The following is a 16,004-nucleotide window of genomic DNA, read 5'->3' as shown; positions in this document are numbered from 1 at the left end:
GGGCTCAGTGTTAAGTATTTTTGTGCTAAAAGAAATGTTTATTTTTTAGATACAGCATGTTATGAAGTAAGGATAGTCATTTCAGTTTGAGAAATCAGAAGACTCAAAAACTAATTAACTTTAGTTGCTGGCTATCTCTATAATTTAAGTATAGTAAAATTTTATCAGGGAGTTAAGCAGAGCACTGAACTGTAATTAATAGCACAGGCTCTGCAGTCATAGACTTAGAATGAAACTTTAACTGAATCTATGTTACACATTCATTGAATGCCAGGAACCAGACCATTGTATGCTAGTGATAAAATCACCTGTCATTTGAACATTTATTCTCTGCAGAATACCCATTCTCTAACACCGTAGCCTACTATTTAGTTATTAGAAAAATTTATACTTAACTTTTCTGAACTCTCAACATGCAAGTTTTAGATTATCTCAAATATAATAATAATGCGAAGACAAGTTTTATTACTTTATGTTTTCTAAGGTATCTGAGAAGTCAGTCTAAATATGTACTTTTTTAATTTATATTTTTATTTATTCCTAGGCCTATCATGGTCACCATCAAGCACTAGAAGTGTTGGTACAGTCTTTGTTAGATCTTGATGTGAGAAATAGTAGTGGAAGAACACCCTTAGATCTTGCAGCATTTAAGGGCCATGTTGAATGTGTGGATGTACTCATTAATCAGGGAGCCTCAATTTTAGTAAAAGACTACATTTTGAAGAGAACACCTATACATGCTGCAGGTATGTAAAAAATGATGCATGATTTTAGTTACCACTTTGTCTAATACTCTTTTCTTTTCCAATTTTTTGTGTGTTGTACTCCTGGTAATTATTTTAATAATGTTGACTTTAAACAGTTGAACGAGGCGTGCCTGGATGGCTCAGTTAAGCGGTGGACTCTTGATTTTTGGCTCAGATCATGATCTCAGGGTCCTGGAATTGAGCCCTATGGCAGGCTCTGTGCCCTGCGTGGAGTCGGCTTGTCCCTCTTACTTTGCTCCTCCCTCCTTTCATGCACGTGCACTTGCTCTCAAGTAAATACATAAAATCTTAAAAAAATAAAAGGTCAAATTCTTCTTTCAAGGAAAAGCCAACAGCAAGATTATGATTGCTTTAAAACATTATCTACCTTAGAAATTGGATTTATGTAGTAGTCTAACTTCTGAAGTACTTCATCAACAAAACAATGCAATATTTTTTACTTCTTTTTGATGGAAGTTATTTTGGATTGGTACGTGCTTTCATTTTACAGTTAGTGAACATTTTGGCTTATTGTACTAGGGTGCTGCTTTAAATTAAACATATATTCAGACAGGAGTTATAAAACACCTACTTTATGTAAGATCTACTCCATGGTGTGATTTTGTGATGTTGCAAATATGTGAAAATTCAAAATTATGTAACCATGTCATTGTATGACTTGGTACTGCTGTGTATCCCTAGCACGTGTAGATTTACAACTCTCTATAGGAATTACTACAAGTCAGTATTCATTTTATTTTTTTTTTTTTTGAAGATTTTATTTATTTATTTATTTGACAGAGACAGCAAGAGAGGGAACACAAGCAGAGAGAGTGGGAGAGGGAGAAGCAGGCTTCCTGCTGAGCAGGGAACCTGATGCAGAGCTCGATCCCAGGACACTGGGATCTTTACCTGAGCCAAACGCAGACACTTAACGACTGAGCCACCCAGGCGCCCCTGTATTCATTTTAAATACCTAAGACTGGTACACTGGAAGAAATCCTAGCCAAGTATTTTTTTTTCACCCCCAGTAGGCCTCCTTTATATGATTAGATTCATTTCAGTTAGTCTGTTTTTATAGAGTGATTTTTAAGGACACATTTTAACATGGGTCTTGGACTTCACTTTTAGTCCTTTAGGAAACTTGCATTTTTGAAGACTCTGGGTTAAACACCCACTGTTGCTCCAAAGCAGCCTTCTAGAAACTGTCAGATATTCAAGCAGGGCTCAAAAACAGAAAAATTTATAAATGGGTTAAAATTCCTAATAAATGTGTATATATAAACTGCTATATGGTAATAATTAAGAAGTCAAAGTGCCGTCCTTTTCTATTATATTACTCTGAAAAAAAAATGAAATTTATATACCATTCTGCAACTTGAAAAATTGTGTTGTAAGCACAGATCATTTGCAGAGCTGATTTAAAGCTTTCATGGAGTGGTTTGCACTCTTAATTGATAAATATTGAACCAAGACACTAGCCAGTCCCTCAGAAGTGGCTAACCAATGTCAGATAGTCTATACATCCTATCCACTGAAAAAGCTGCAGGTTATTATTGGTGCCTACCTATTTAATAAATGCAAACCTGGTTCTATAGATGCCTTTCAAATGTGGAGATTGTTAGCACCTTATTCATAAGTCATGAAGAAGACACTGTGATTTTTTTTTCCAAGAGGGAACCAGTTTCCCCCCAGTGATGTTATGCTTGATGTTTTAGGTACTGAACTTATGAAACACAAAACTCTTCAGGAGTTACTGTGTGCTGAGTGCAAGTGAGTCCATTAAATAAGTGGCAGGCCAAACAATTTCCTTGATGCATCCCCAAGTGAGATGCTTCAATGACAGCTGTTAATGATTACAATGAGAGTTGTTGGCAGAGTATAGCATATAGATTGGAATGATCTTGTACCATAAGTCTTAATTAATAACTATTAGAATTTAATATAGTTGTTAGAAGGTACTGTAGAATATTAGGGCACCTAGCTTGCTTTTATTAATTTGTCTTTTAATTAGGAAAAACAGTGATAGATACTCCTTTTTGCATCATTTATGTAAGTTATATATTACTTTAAACTTCAAATTTTATTGTATTATGGGAAGGTCCTGAATTTTGCAGAGGATTTAACTTACCTTAAAAGTTTACTGTTTTGGGGCGCATAGGTGGCTCAGTCGGTTGAGCATCTGCCTTCGGCTCAGGTCATGATCCCAGGGTCCTAGGATCAAGCCCCACATCAGGCTCCCTGCTCAGCGGGGACCCTGCTTCTCCCTCTCCTACCCACTCGTGCTATCTCTCACTATCTCTGTCTCTCTCTGTTCTCTCAAATAAATAAATAAAACCTTAAAAGCTTACTGTTTTCTTTAGGCTACTTCTGTTTTATACCATTGCACATATTATGTGTTTGGACATATAAATGCAGTCTTTAGATAGATCATTTCTTCTTTTATTATATATGTATCAGTTGGAATTCTTTCATAGTACCCAGCTAAAAGGTGGCTTAAGTGACAAGTGTTTACCCTCTCACATAAAATGTTCAGAGGTAGAGTCAGCTCTGGGACTGATTGATTCAGCAGTGGTGTCCGAGCTCTCTATTGTCTTGCCTTCGCAGTCATGGCACAGAATGGCTACTGCTTCTTTACAGGATTCACATCAAAAATAAGGAAAAGAAGAAGGACTTGTCGTTATCAGGGATAAAAATATTTCCCAGAAGCCCTCAGACTTATTAGCATCTCAGTGGTCAGACTAGACCAGCACTCATCTTGAAACCAGTCATTGGCAAAGAATAGAGTTGTGATGGACTTGATCTAATCTCGATTTCATCCCTTGGCTGAAGGCAGGGTGCCTTCCCTTAATCACACTCCCACCACCAGAGCGCCAAATAAAATGAGCATTCTATTAGCAGGGCAGATGGTGAGGGATGGCTATGGCCATAATTTACCATGACGGATTTATATCTATTCAGTTTCACCAACAAAGGCAGTAGAAACCTTTGTATCTATATTTTTTCTTTGACTATTAAATTCATTGACACTATCCCACAGTTAAACATCTAGAAAATGTGCCCTAAGATGGAAATTTTCTATTTTACCATTGTAATTACTGAAATTTTAAAATATCACTTTACAGCAACAAACGGTCATTCAGAGTGCTTGCGGCTACTAATAGGAAATGCAGAACCTCAGAATGCAGTAGACATTCAAGATGGAAATGGACAGTAAGTTTTAATAATTTTTAAATTATTTTTAAGATGTGTGTTAATCTTCATACTTCTGCCCTTATTTTAGTAAGTCTGTCATAGTATGTTAACTGAATAATATCAAGTATAGTTTTCTCATTTAAGTATACTTTAAAGTTGCATCACAAAAAGGCATGTTTAGAAAACAGGCCAGCACACTGTTTGTTTTTCATGGAGTGGAGTCTGAGGTGGTAACAATGAACCTATTCCTGTTGTTGCTCAGGACTCCTCTGATGCTGTCTGTTCTCAACGGGCACACGGACTGTGTTTACTCACTGCTGAACAAAGGAGCAAATGTAGATGCCAAAGATAAATGGGGAAGGACAGCATTGCATAGAGGGGTAAGCAAAAATATCCCCATTGCCTTTAATAAAAAATTTCTTAGGATCTCATTTTGCCTAAGACTGAACTAGGCTATGTTTATTTTTCTTCATCAAATTTTTACCAAATAGTTTTTGAATGCTAATTTTAAACAACTACAAAACACAACTTAATCGGGGCGCCTGGGTGGCTCAACAACAGAGCGTCTGCCTTTGGCTCAGGTCTTGATCCCGGAGTCCTGGGATCGAGCCCCGCATCGGGCTCCCTGCTCCACGGGAAGCTTGCTTCTCCCTCTCCCACTCCCCCTGCTTGTGTTCCCGCTCTCACTGTATCTCTCTCTGTCAAATAAATAAATAAAATCTTAAAAAAAAAAAAAACACACAACTTAATCTAGGAAACAGTGTTGGAACAAAATTTTAAAACCCCAAGACCTTGAGTAGAATTAATGTCCCATTTACTTTTTCTCATTATTATAACTATTTTCTTACACATTTTTGTCTTTTTCACCTTTGCAACCATTTACCTTTTTTGCCTTCATTGTTTTCACTGATTTATAAGTTCCTTTATTCCTGTTTTTCATGATACTTGTATTTTGACAAAGTTACTGCTGTACATGAATTTTTAAGCCAGTTCCAATAAAAATACTGAATTACTCAAAAAATGATAAATGCTTTGATTGATGGATAATTATGGGGAATACAGACTTTTAAAAATTTTTTAGTTGGCATATAGTACCCAAAATAATATATTCAACTACCTGCAAATACTTTTTCTTTCAGGCAGTTACAGGCCACGAAGAATGTGTAGATGCATTACTTCAACATGGTGCTAAGTGCTTATTTCGAGATAGCAGGGGCCGGACACCTATACACTTGTCAGCTGCCTGTGGACACATTGGTGTTCTTGGAGCCCTTTTGCAGTCAGCAGCATCCGTGGATGCAAATCCAGCCATAGCAGACAATCATGGATATACAGCACTTCACTGGGCCTGCTACAACGGTTGAGTATACAGATACAAATCTGCATTAAATGCCTGTTAATGTACCAAGCAGAGACAACAAACTGTAACACATTCTGATATTCATGAATATTTAATAGGCAACTATAAGATCAGTAGAAAGCATAAAAATGCTGTACTACGTAGTTGTAAGCTTACTCCTATCACTTGTCATGGTAAAGCCGAGGCACTAGTTTGTCAAAGATCTTTTGAAATAAACTGTCATTAAGTTTGAAATTTTTCTTAGATCTTTGCTTCAACAGCTATTTTGCATTTTTAACATACTTTTATAATATTTACAATGTCTTTTATATAGTATGCTTGTAGTTTGATTATGTTCTTTTACTTTCTAAGCATACTTCTATTAGGGAAAAAAGGCAGCAAAAAATGAAAATGTATCACATTCTAAACTGAAATCTGTGTATGTTTTCTGAGCACATTGCAAGATAGATCCTTCTATCAACAGTAACATGTTTGCTTAACATTTTAAGGGAATAAAATCTTAGCAGATTGCAGAACTAGAAACTTAGAAACTTTTATGGTTAAGTTAACTTTGCTGCATGATTAGAACATCGGGCTCCCTGCTCAGCGAGAAGCCTGCTTCTCCCTCTCCCACCCCCCCTGCTTGTGTTCCCTCTTTCGCTGTGTCTCCCTCTGTCAAATAAATAAATAAAATCTTAAAAAAAAAAAAAAAAAAAGAACATACTGACCTTTGGCTTCCTAGAAGCTCACGGCCAGTCATCTCACTAACTGTGACTCAGAGAAGTATAAAGCTATGTTTAAGGTATATATGTTCAAAGTGGAGTTTGGCTTATAAAATGTCACTAAAAAGATAATTTAACTGATGAGGCATGTTGAGAGATAATGATTTTTTCCTTGTGTAGGCCCACAGATTTGATCATGTTAGAAAATGCTAGGGTACATTATGTACATTGTAAACATCAACTCTGTCAAAAGTTTGGGCTTGGGGCTTTAGCCAGGGATGTGAGGGGGTTTTTAATTTGTTTTGAATTTCATTGTAGCATTTAGATTACTGTTAGTTGTGAGAGCATACCTGAAAAACTAGTTCACAATTCTAGTAACTTTCCCTCAAAATACTAAGAAAATATAAATTGCCTCTTGATAAAAATACTGACTTGCTTAAAAAAAATCAGTATCTGTTCTAAAATCCAGCTGACTACCTTACCAGAGAGTTGAGGTTTCTGCCTTTCTGTAATGTGTTGCTTCATGGTTCTTTGACTGGAGCCATGTTGACAGATAATCTTGAGTTACAGTGAAAGGGGAGAAACCTGAATCTTGCAAAATTATAGTTTAAGTGTTTTCGTAAGTATTTTCTAGGTGCAGTATTTCAATTTTCTTATTAATTCTTGTGCCAGAATTGACAGTTCTAATCTTTTGCTAGGAGAAAGTTTTGGTCTCTTCTTGAGGATTGTTCTGTGATTACTATTGGGCATCCGTCATCTCTGAGTACCATTTTGATGGTACCATCAAAACTTGAATAGTTAAGTGTATTGCTAATTCACAAGCTTAGTTTAGTCCGTTTCATTTTTACTACCTCAGATCCTAAGCCAGAACAGTTTTGAAGATTAAAACCTTTGGATTTCAACTTCTTTTTTTTTCTTTTCTACTCAGTAAAGTTGGTATTTAATGAATATAGTGAAATGGCCAAAGATTAGTCCTGAATTTAAAAAGATAACTATATTTTGCCATTGGAATTTTATTTGTTTTTATAAGGTAACCTGACATTTTACAAGTACAGCGAAAACCAAAACCATCTAATATTGTAGGGAAACGCCTACAGATGTGAGTTTTATTTAAGAAATGAAACTAGGTTTTTTTGGGTTTCTTTGTTTTTGTTTTTAGAGAGGGGTAGGGAAGAGCAGAGGGAGAGGGAGAGAGAGAATCTTAAGCAGGCTCCACACACCCATCACAGAGCCATTGTGGGGCTCCATCTCACAACCCTGAGATCATGACCTGAGCCGAAATCAAGAGTCGGATGCTTAACTGACTGAGCCACCCAGGCACCCCAAGAAATGAAACTGTTTTGAAGCAGACTTTTATTGCTTGATTTTTTTTTTTTTAATATATCAGTGAGAATTAACCATTGGAAAAAATCACACAGTAAGCTATCTTTCCTCAGGCAGAGCATTCAGTTGTGAATAAACTGCTGTTTTAACTGCCCTTTGGAGAGTTGCTATCTGTTATAACATTTCTTATCAGGTCTTTACGGGGAACACTGTTTCCCTAAAGTGAGTTCCTACTCTGTTACTGCTAAATTTAGATTTTCTAAGCATGTTGTGTACGAGAGACAAAACAGACAAAATTTTGCATGAACTACATGCCTGGTTACCATTTAAAGATCATAGCAGATGTGTCTAATTTCCAGACTGTAGCAAATTTGTGCAGGTTCTGAATTGAGCTGAAAGGAATTAGATGTGTGTTGGCTATATGCAATAAGAGACTATACAAGCAGTCTAAAATTAATACCATATTTATAGTCGAAAGTCTATTTTATAATTTGGCATTCTGAGAGTAGAATATGGTAAAATGATTTTACTTCCACTAGTAAATTATTGTATGGCTAAAAACAAAATTGGAAGCACTCTAACAAACCAGAAAACAACCTTTCTTTCAAAATTAAAATGAAATGATGACAAAGTGTTAGAAAAGAACTGGTTATACATACTACATTTTAAAGTCCAGATTTTCAGTTTATGTAATCATTCAATCACAGAACTTAAGATTACTTACATTATCCCTTTGTTTCTTTTAAAAATGGATAAAATTTTTTTGAAGCTCTTAAGTGTTCTCAGAATATCCCTCTGAAACATGAAGAGACCATTTGTATCATCCTTTCATAAACTAGGATGCAAAGTGATGAGTTTTCAGCTTGATATGTTTGCTAGAGGTAATCAGTAGCCCAGAACTGTCTTTTTGCAGTATGCAGTCTGCTCAGTAGTTCTCAAATCTTTCAGTCTCAAGATCTGGGAGTTAGAGCTGTCAATATTTACTATATTGGAAATGAGAACTGAGAAATTTAAGGATATTTATTAATTTACTTTAAAATAATAAATCCATTAAATATTAATATAAATAACATTTTTATAAAAAATAACTTCTTTTCAAAACAAAAAACAATTTTAGTGAGAAGGGTGGCAAATTTCCTTACTGGCTAGTTTAAGAGAAGACTAGTTTGCAGTAGCACCCCAAGGTTCCCCAGACCCACCCCTTGAGAACTACTATTCTAGGAAGATAGGAAACTCTTAAATCTATACTGGACAACTTTCCATGGCTATTTCTTGGTAATGAGTTGACATTTGGAGAGAGAAGATTAAAGCAAGGCTTCTCAACCTCAGCACTATTGCCATTTTGGCAAAAATTCTTTGTTGTGAGGGACTGCCGTGTGGATTGAAGGTTTTTAGCAGCTTCCCTAGCCTCTACCCGCTAAATGAGAGTAGCACCCTCCTATCCCATGCCCAGTTGTGATGAGCAAAAATTTCTCCAGACATGGCTAAATGTCTCCTGAAAGGCAAAATTGCTCCAGTTGGGAACCACTGGATTAGAGAAAATAACTAACATAAGATGAAACAATTATAGGTTTCCTAAAACTTACTTTCTTTCCCTTGTAAAAACAATTATAGGATAAAGATTAAGTTGAGCTATTATTTGCGAATGTTAGAGTAATTAAAAAGAAAATAAGCCCAGCATCACTTTGTTAGCCAAATATTAAGCCATAGAAATAAAGAACCTGTGTAAGAATGTAATTTATTCCTAAAGCAGGTTCCAAATGACTAATGAAATAAATGATGTAGCATTTCATTTGCAGCAATTAATGTAGCAATTGGGGTATTTTAACTAAAATCCTGGCTTTGAAAATTAGGTAAAGAAAATCTGAGGTTTGGGTTTTTCCCTGTCTTCAAAAACTGTGGGCCTGGGAACCTGACTGGCTCAGTCCATTGAGCGACTCTTGATTTCGACTCAGGTCATGGTCTTTGGGCTGTGGGATTGGCCCAGTGTCTGGCTCTGCACTTAGTCCAGAGTCTGCTTGAGATTCTCGCTCCCCCTCTCCCTCTGCTCCTCCCCGCACTCACGTGCGCACATGTGTGCACTCTCTCTCAAATAAATAAAATCTTTAAAAATAAATAAATAAAAACTGTGGGCCTGATACCTATCAGTAATCTATACTTGTCCTTCAACCCAGCAATATCATTTCTAGGAAATTATCCTACAAAAATACTTGTTTAAAAAAAAAAAAAAAAGTACCGGAGAGCCACCGGAGGGTGGCTCAGTGGGTTAAGTGTCTGCCTTCAGCTCAGGTCATGATCCCAGCAGACTCAGAGCAGGGAGTCTGCCTCTCCCCCTGGTTCTCCCCGTCACTCGCGCAGGTGCACAAAAATAAATAAAATCTAAAAAAAATGTTTTAAATAAAGTACTGGAATATTTCATTACAGCATGTTTGGTAATGTAACAGAAGCAAACTAGCAGTCACCTCAAAATACATAATTAGAAATTAAAATCATTTATAATACACTTTAATGCTGTGAAGTTTTTCCAAAGATTCAAGAATAAGATTTCTATATATGCTATTATGGAAGGATGTATGCAATTTATTAAAGTGAAAAGCAAGTTGCAGAATTAAAAATTTGCATAAAAATTTTAAAAGGAAGTAGTACATGTTTATGTGCATGCAGTTGTATATGCCTAGAAATTTCCTGGAACTATTAAGGTAATAGTGGTTACAGTCTAGAAAGTGGAACTGGAGATGGTGGTGGGGACAGGGACATGTACTTTTTCCTTCTAGACACTACCTGTAGTATTTAAGATTTTATCATTAGCTCATTACTAAAATCAGAAAATATTTACATTTTGACGCTATATAAATATGTATTAATTTTAAAGTTATATTATGCTATATAAATAAGACTTTTTTAAAAATGACTGAATATCTCGGGCGCCTGGGTGGCTCAGTTGGTTAAGTGACTGCCTTCGGCTCAGGTCATGATCCTGGAGTCCCTGGATCGAGTCCCGCATTGGGCTCCCTGCTCGGCAGGGAGCCTGCTTCTGCCTCTGACCCTCCCCCCTCTCATGTGCTCTCTCTCTCTCATTCTCTCTGTCTCAAATAAAAAAAAAAAGAAAGAAAGAAAAAATGACTGAATATCTCTAACCGGTCATCATGAAAAAGATTAACAATAGTAAATTTTTTCCCCACAAAACAAATATTTGTTGTGTCAGTAATAAACTGCTATAAAATTACAAGAAGCTTCTGAATTTCAGGTCTTGAGATTGTACTTTGGATTTTAAAACTCCTAAAAATATGATGTTTAATGCATTCAGTGAACTCAGTTACTTTTAATCCACGTAAAGTTTTTTTTTATTTGTGTTAGGGATATGTGGGTGTATTTGGGCACTTGATTATCTTTTTTGGATTTTAAAGCTGATTCTCATTTACTTATTTAGGTCATGAGACATGTGTAGAACTTCTTTTAGAACAGGAAGTTTTCCAGAAAATGGAAGGAAATGCTTTCAGTCCTTTGCATTGTGCTGTGTAAGTAAAGGCAGATGAATCAGATTTCGTTTGACTATTTAAGAAATACACCATTGCTGTGAGAGTGATCACTTTGTTACCTTACACAGGATAAATGACAATGAAGGTGCTGCTGAAATGTTAATTGATACTTTAGGTGCCAGCATCGTGAACGCCACAGATTCAAAAGGAAGGTAGGAATTCAACCTTGTAGAAAATAGCTTGACTTGCAATAGGAAAAAAAAATTTAACTACTAGACTAGTGTGGAAGAATTAACAGAGAACCCATTATTAAGTAAAAGTTGATTTTTATATTTGGAAGTACAAATTATTATAAAATCTTAATATTTATAATACATTATAAATTTTTGTGTAATATTTATATATATAATGGTAAATATTATTAATATTTATATATAATTATATAATTCTCATAAAAGGCTTTGTTATTACGATTTTTAGCCAGTCTTCTTCTTTAGAACTTGTAAAATGTAAGATTCCCCCCCTTTTTTAAAGGTATGTTTGTTACCCAAAGATTATTGTTAATAAAGTTAAAAGTTTTCTAAATATAAATAAAGGCTGGAGTCTCGAGAGTCCACCAGTTATATTAGGTGGCAATGTTGGATGAGGATTTATTTCTTCTAAAATTTCCTTAGTGGTAATAATTTTTTTTAGCAATTTTATGTTATACTAGTTTAAGGGCCTTTTATATTATCAGAAATACAAATTAGTCTGGCAAAAATTAGTAAGCTCCATTAAGCCTATTTGTATCAGGCAGTGATTTTATAGCCTAATTATATAAACCTTTGAAAATTGATTGTCATAAATTCAGGAATAATTTTTTCTAGAGTATATGACAAACAGATTTAGTGAAGTCTTCCCATTTCTTTGTATTACAGAACCCCTCTCCATGCGGCCGCCTTCACAGACCACATAGAGTGTTTACAGCTGCTGCTCAGCCATAATGCTCAAGTCAATTCTATAGACTCTTCTGGGAAAACACCTCTCATGATGGCTGCAGAAAATGGACAGACAAATACAGTTGGTAAAGACACTGGTTAAGGCTTGTATTATTCTAATGCTATATAATGCTATATTGCTTATGTGTGTTTAACTTATGGAAAACTAAGATTCCAAGCCTTCTGACTCTGTCAAATTTGCCACAGTTAACTCCCCACTCCTGAGATTTAAAACCTTTAACCCACTTTCAGGGCACCTGGGTGTCTCAGTCGTTAGCATCTGCCTTCGGCTCGGGTCATGGTCCCGGGATCCTGGGATCAAGCCGCACATCGGGCTCCCTGCTCCGTGGGTAGCCTGCTTCTCCCTCTCTCACTCCCCCTGCCTGTGTTCCCTCTGTCGCTGTGTCTCTCTCTGTCAAATAAATAAATAAAATCTTTTTTTTAAATAAATAAATAAAACCTTTAACCCACTTTCAACCCACATTTTTATCTAGGGCCACAATGTTTTCATTTGCCCTTGATGATTAAACAGTCTTACTATAACAGGGCAGTGTAAGATAGCAGGTAAGACCCTGGCTCTGGAGTTAGATGGACTGCATAGGAGTCTTAGATCTACCAATTAAGTGACCTTATGACTCAATTTTTTCATTTTTAAAGTTGAGAAAATTAACAGTGCCTACTGTGTAGGATTATTGTGAGAGTATGAATCCAGAGTGCTTAACGCAGTATTTGAAATTTAGTAAGCTCTCTCACAGCATAAATGTTAGTTGCCATTGTGTCTGTGACTTACAGGATAATGTGATGATATAGTGTGTACCTTTTAGGTTATAGTATTTTTCTTAAACTTTCACTAGAGGGATATTGTTGCTTTGTATCTTTATTTCTGTACAGTGAGTTTATTAGTAATCTAAGATATGTGTTCATAAATATAAGACTTGATGCAATTTTTCCTCCCAGAGATGCTGGTTAGCAGTGCTAGTGCAGATCTGACTTTACAAGATAACAGTAAAAACACCGCCCTCCATTTGGCTTGCAGCAAGGTAGGTACACATTTTAAGGATATGTTTTCATTGTTTATATCAACAGTGGCATTTTTCCCCAACTTAGGGAAGCTTTCCTACTTACCGAAGTGAACAGAGCTAGAGATCAAACCTCTTTACTGATCACTGGCATCAGATTTCTTGAGGGGGAAAAAAAAAAATACTGCCCTTTTAGGCACCATGATATATGAAAGTCTCCAGTGGGCCAAGTAAGTTTTGGAGTGTTAGCCTAAACGTAATTATTGTCTTCCTTTAATCTCTCCAGTCTTAAATATTCCTGTCTTCTCCCCTAACCTATTCCACCAACATATTTGGACCAATATTTGAGGCATTATTAGCCAAAAAAAAAAAATTCATGGCATATATATGGTGATGTATATATTGTATGGACAAGAGTTGAGGTTTATTGAGTTTATATCTTTAATGATATCTAAGTTTTTAAGAGTTATTTGCCATAATTTTAGGGTCATGAAACTAGTGCCTTGTTAATACTGGAAAAGATAACAGATAGAAACCTCATCAATGCAACCAATGCAGCCTTGCAAACGTGAGTATTTTCATGTCTGGTGTAAACCTTGTGACCTATAATTATAAAAATGATTAATAGGGGGCGCCTGGGTGGCTCAGTTGGTTAAGCGACTGCCTTCGGCTCAGGTCATGATCCTGGAGTCCCGGGATCGAGTCCCGCATCGGGCTCCCTGCTTGGCAGGGAGTCTGCTTCTCCCTCTGACCCTCCTCCCTCTCATGCTCTCTGTCTCTCATTCTCTCTGTCTCAAATAAATAAATAAAATCTTTAAAAAAAAAAAAATTAATAGGTTCTTTTTCTAACATGGGACCATTGGAATCAGTCTCAGTCACAGAAGCAGTTAATAAGAACAGTTTTTATAATTTTTATAATTTCCAAAACTCATTTCTAAAGTCATTACAATTAAAAGGCTTATTATTTAAAAAGGTTTTGTACTGAAACTTCATTATTGAAAATACTGTTTTTTCTTGATCCAACCCATAATTTTATATAGGAAAGTAATACTGTTCTGTATGTTTTATGGAAATCAACTGGAATAATGTTATTTGACCCCAGCAATAAATGAGGTAAAAAGCTTGACATGTGTCTGTAAACTAGAGAGATTTCAGAAAGAATCAAGTTCTTAATGTGAGCAGCCATCTTTCAAGTGACTGCTTAGATCTTAGATTGAAGTCTCCGATTTTCTCTCCCAATTTCCATTTGCTATTCTACTTTGAGTCTTGGTTTTAAAAAATATATATATTTTTAATACTGGTTCCTATTCACGTATCAGTCAGATCTCCTGAGGGTCCTAAAAATTAGTCATAGAACCTGTAAGTTATTTTCAAAGCCTATTAAAATTTGTGCTATTGAATTAATGGGTTTTATTGTATATTCTATTATATGTATTTGCCCACCTCATTCTTAAAACAACTTAAGAATGCAGTTTAGTTAGTAAAATCTTCTTAAACATTGAGTCTTAGACTCACTACCTTTGTTTGAAACAAACAAAAGGTGTTGGTAAAGGTGGATTGCTGGGGGGACAGTGCTATGTTTATGTACATTGCGGGGTTTGGCAGCTCACTCTGCACATTGATTTTGTTGTCCCCCATTCCCATCTGTATTGCTGTTAGGACTGGGTGCCTCAGTTTTGTATTTCTTGGTCATCACCACTTAGCGAAAATGCCCTTCAACAACCAGGATTGAGAGAGAGAGAGAGAGAGGAAGTGTGTGTGTGTGTGTGTGTGTGTGTGTGTGTGTGTGTGTGTACACTCAGGGCCATGTACCTCTCTGTGTGTACATATGCAATATTTTTCCCCCCAGACCTCTGCATGTTGCTGCCCGAAATGGGCTGACAATGGTGGTTCAGGAACTTTTGGGGAAAGGAGCAAGTGTGCTTGCAGTAGATGAAAATGGTAAGTAGTTCTGTATTTTCTTTCATTAACCTATATTTTACTAGAAGCTTTTATCTTTCAATCCGTATTTGAAGTGAAGTAAATGTGGATATTTTGTATTGGTCGAAGAGGAGAGCGGAAATTAATACTGAATAGTACTTTGTGGCAAAGGGGGTAAGAGCAAGAAAAATAAGAAAAGTCTATATAACAGATGAACTTCAGAATTTCACTAACTTTGGTTTAGTGTTATCACCTTCCTTCCGTCTTAGTATTCAAAGAATTTGTTCTGTCAGCAAATACTTATTATGGCCCTTAAGAGCCAGGTTCTTATCTAAAGTTAATCTTCCCACTATTCATGATCTTATCCCCTTATGCCTATTTGAGACTGTCACTTGGCAGTTCATCACTGTGTCCTATAACAAGGACTTTTTGTAGGACTCTTCCTAGATAATAACCATGTGTATATAAACATTATTTTCCTCATCTTAAAAAATCTTCTATTAAGGGGCACCTGGGTGGCTCAGGTCATGATCTTGGTGTCCTGGGATCCAGCTCCCTGCTCAGTGGGGAGTCTGCTTCCTCTGCCCCTCCCCCCTCCTGCTCATGCTTTCTTTCTCTCTCTCTCTTAAATAAATAAAAGCTTAAAAAAAACTTCCATTAATCTAACTATTCCTGCAACTACTGCCATATTTCTTTCTTCCCCTTTGCAGCACAATTACTCAAGTGTTGGCTGTCCTGCTGTGCCCAATTCTTCCCCTCTTTCATTCTCTCCTGAGGCCCCCCCAGTCATATTTTTGCCCCCACCATACTGCTACACTGTCCTCAAGATCACCAGTGATCTCCACAATATTGAGTCAGTTCTTAGTTCTCATTGAACCTGACCAATCAGAATTTAGCACAATTGATTATTCCTTTTTCTTTTTTTTTTAATAGGAATAAAGGTTTTAATATAGAATTTAAAATATATAGGAATAAGGGAGTAACTAGGGATGTGAAGGCTGCAGTCTGCCATAGCAAGTGTCCAATATTTCCCCAAATATTTCTCCATATTTTCCTTTATGCTGCACATTTGTTACATGGATAAATAGGTACGGATCATTTTAGGTCGGGTTAAGAGGGAGAGTCATTTGATTTGATTACAGTATCCTTTTGTAGGTGAATCCAGTCTGCCTTCATTCACAAATACCTGGTTCCTTCAATTGATTAACTGGGTTAGGGTTCGTAACTTGCTGTTTTGATGGTTGGATTAAGTAACCAAATTCACTGGAACTGAAATTTGTTTTT

At 36.2% G+C, this 16,004-nt stretch overlaps 1 protein-coding gene across 2 annotated transcripts in view; it reads left to right on the top strand.

The window, feature by feature from the left end:
* The window catches only part of ANKRD28 (ankyrin repeat domain 28), a 123,793-nt gene that overhangs the window by 101,068 nt on the left and 6,721 nt on the right, over positions 1–16,004 (top strand). For both annotated transcript variants that reach the window (XM_021678907.2, XM_044920522.1), the window contains exons 18-27: positions 545–746; positions 3,872–3,959; positions 4,204–4,321; positions 5,081–5,300; positions 10,756–10,843; positions 10,933–11,016; positions 11,722–11,867; positions 12,739–12,821; positions 13,286–13,368; positions 14,650–14,741. In XM_021678907.2, the coding sequence (XP_021534582.1) occupies positions 545–746; positions 3,872–3,959; positions 4,204–4,321; positions 5,081–5,300; positions 10,756–10,843; positions 10,933–11,016; positions 11,722–11,867; positions 12,739–12,821; positions 13,286–13,368; positions 14,650–14,741 (1,204 nt within the window). The remainder of the gene's footprint in view (positions 1–544; positions 747–3,871; positions 3,960–4,203; positions 4,322–5,080; positions 5,301–10,755; positions 10,844–10,932; positions 11,017–11,721; positions 11,868–12,738; positions 12,822–13,285; positions 13,369–14,649; positions 14,742–16,004) is intronic.

Source organism: Neomonachus schauinslandi, chromosome 1, assembly GCF_002201575.2.
Source record: "Neomonachus schauinslandi chromosome 1, ASM220157v2, whole genome shotgun sequence".
In the NCBI taxonomy this organism is placed as follows: Eukaryota; Metazoa; Chordata; class Mammalia; order Carnivora; family Phocidae; genus Neomonachus; species Neomonachus schauinslandi.
The sequence above is the reverse complement of the archived record's forward strand: the minus strand, read 5'-3'. Positions and strand labels throughout refer to the sequence as shown.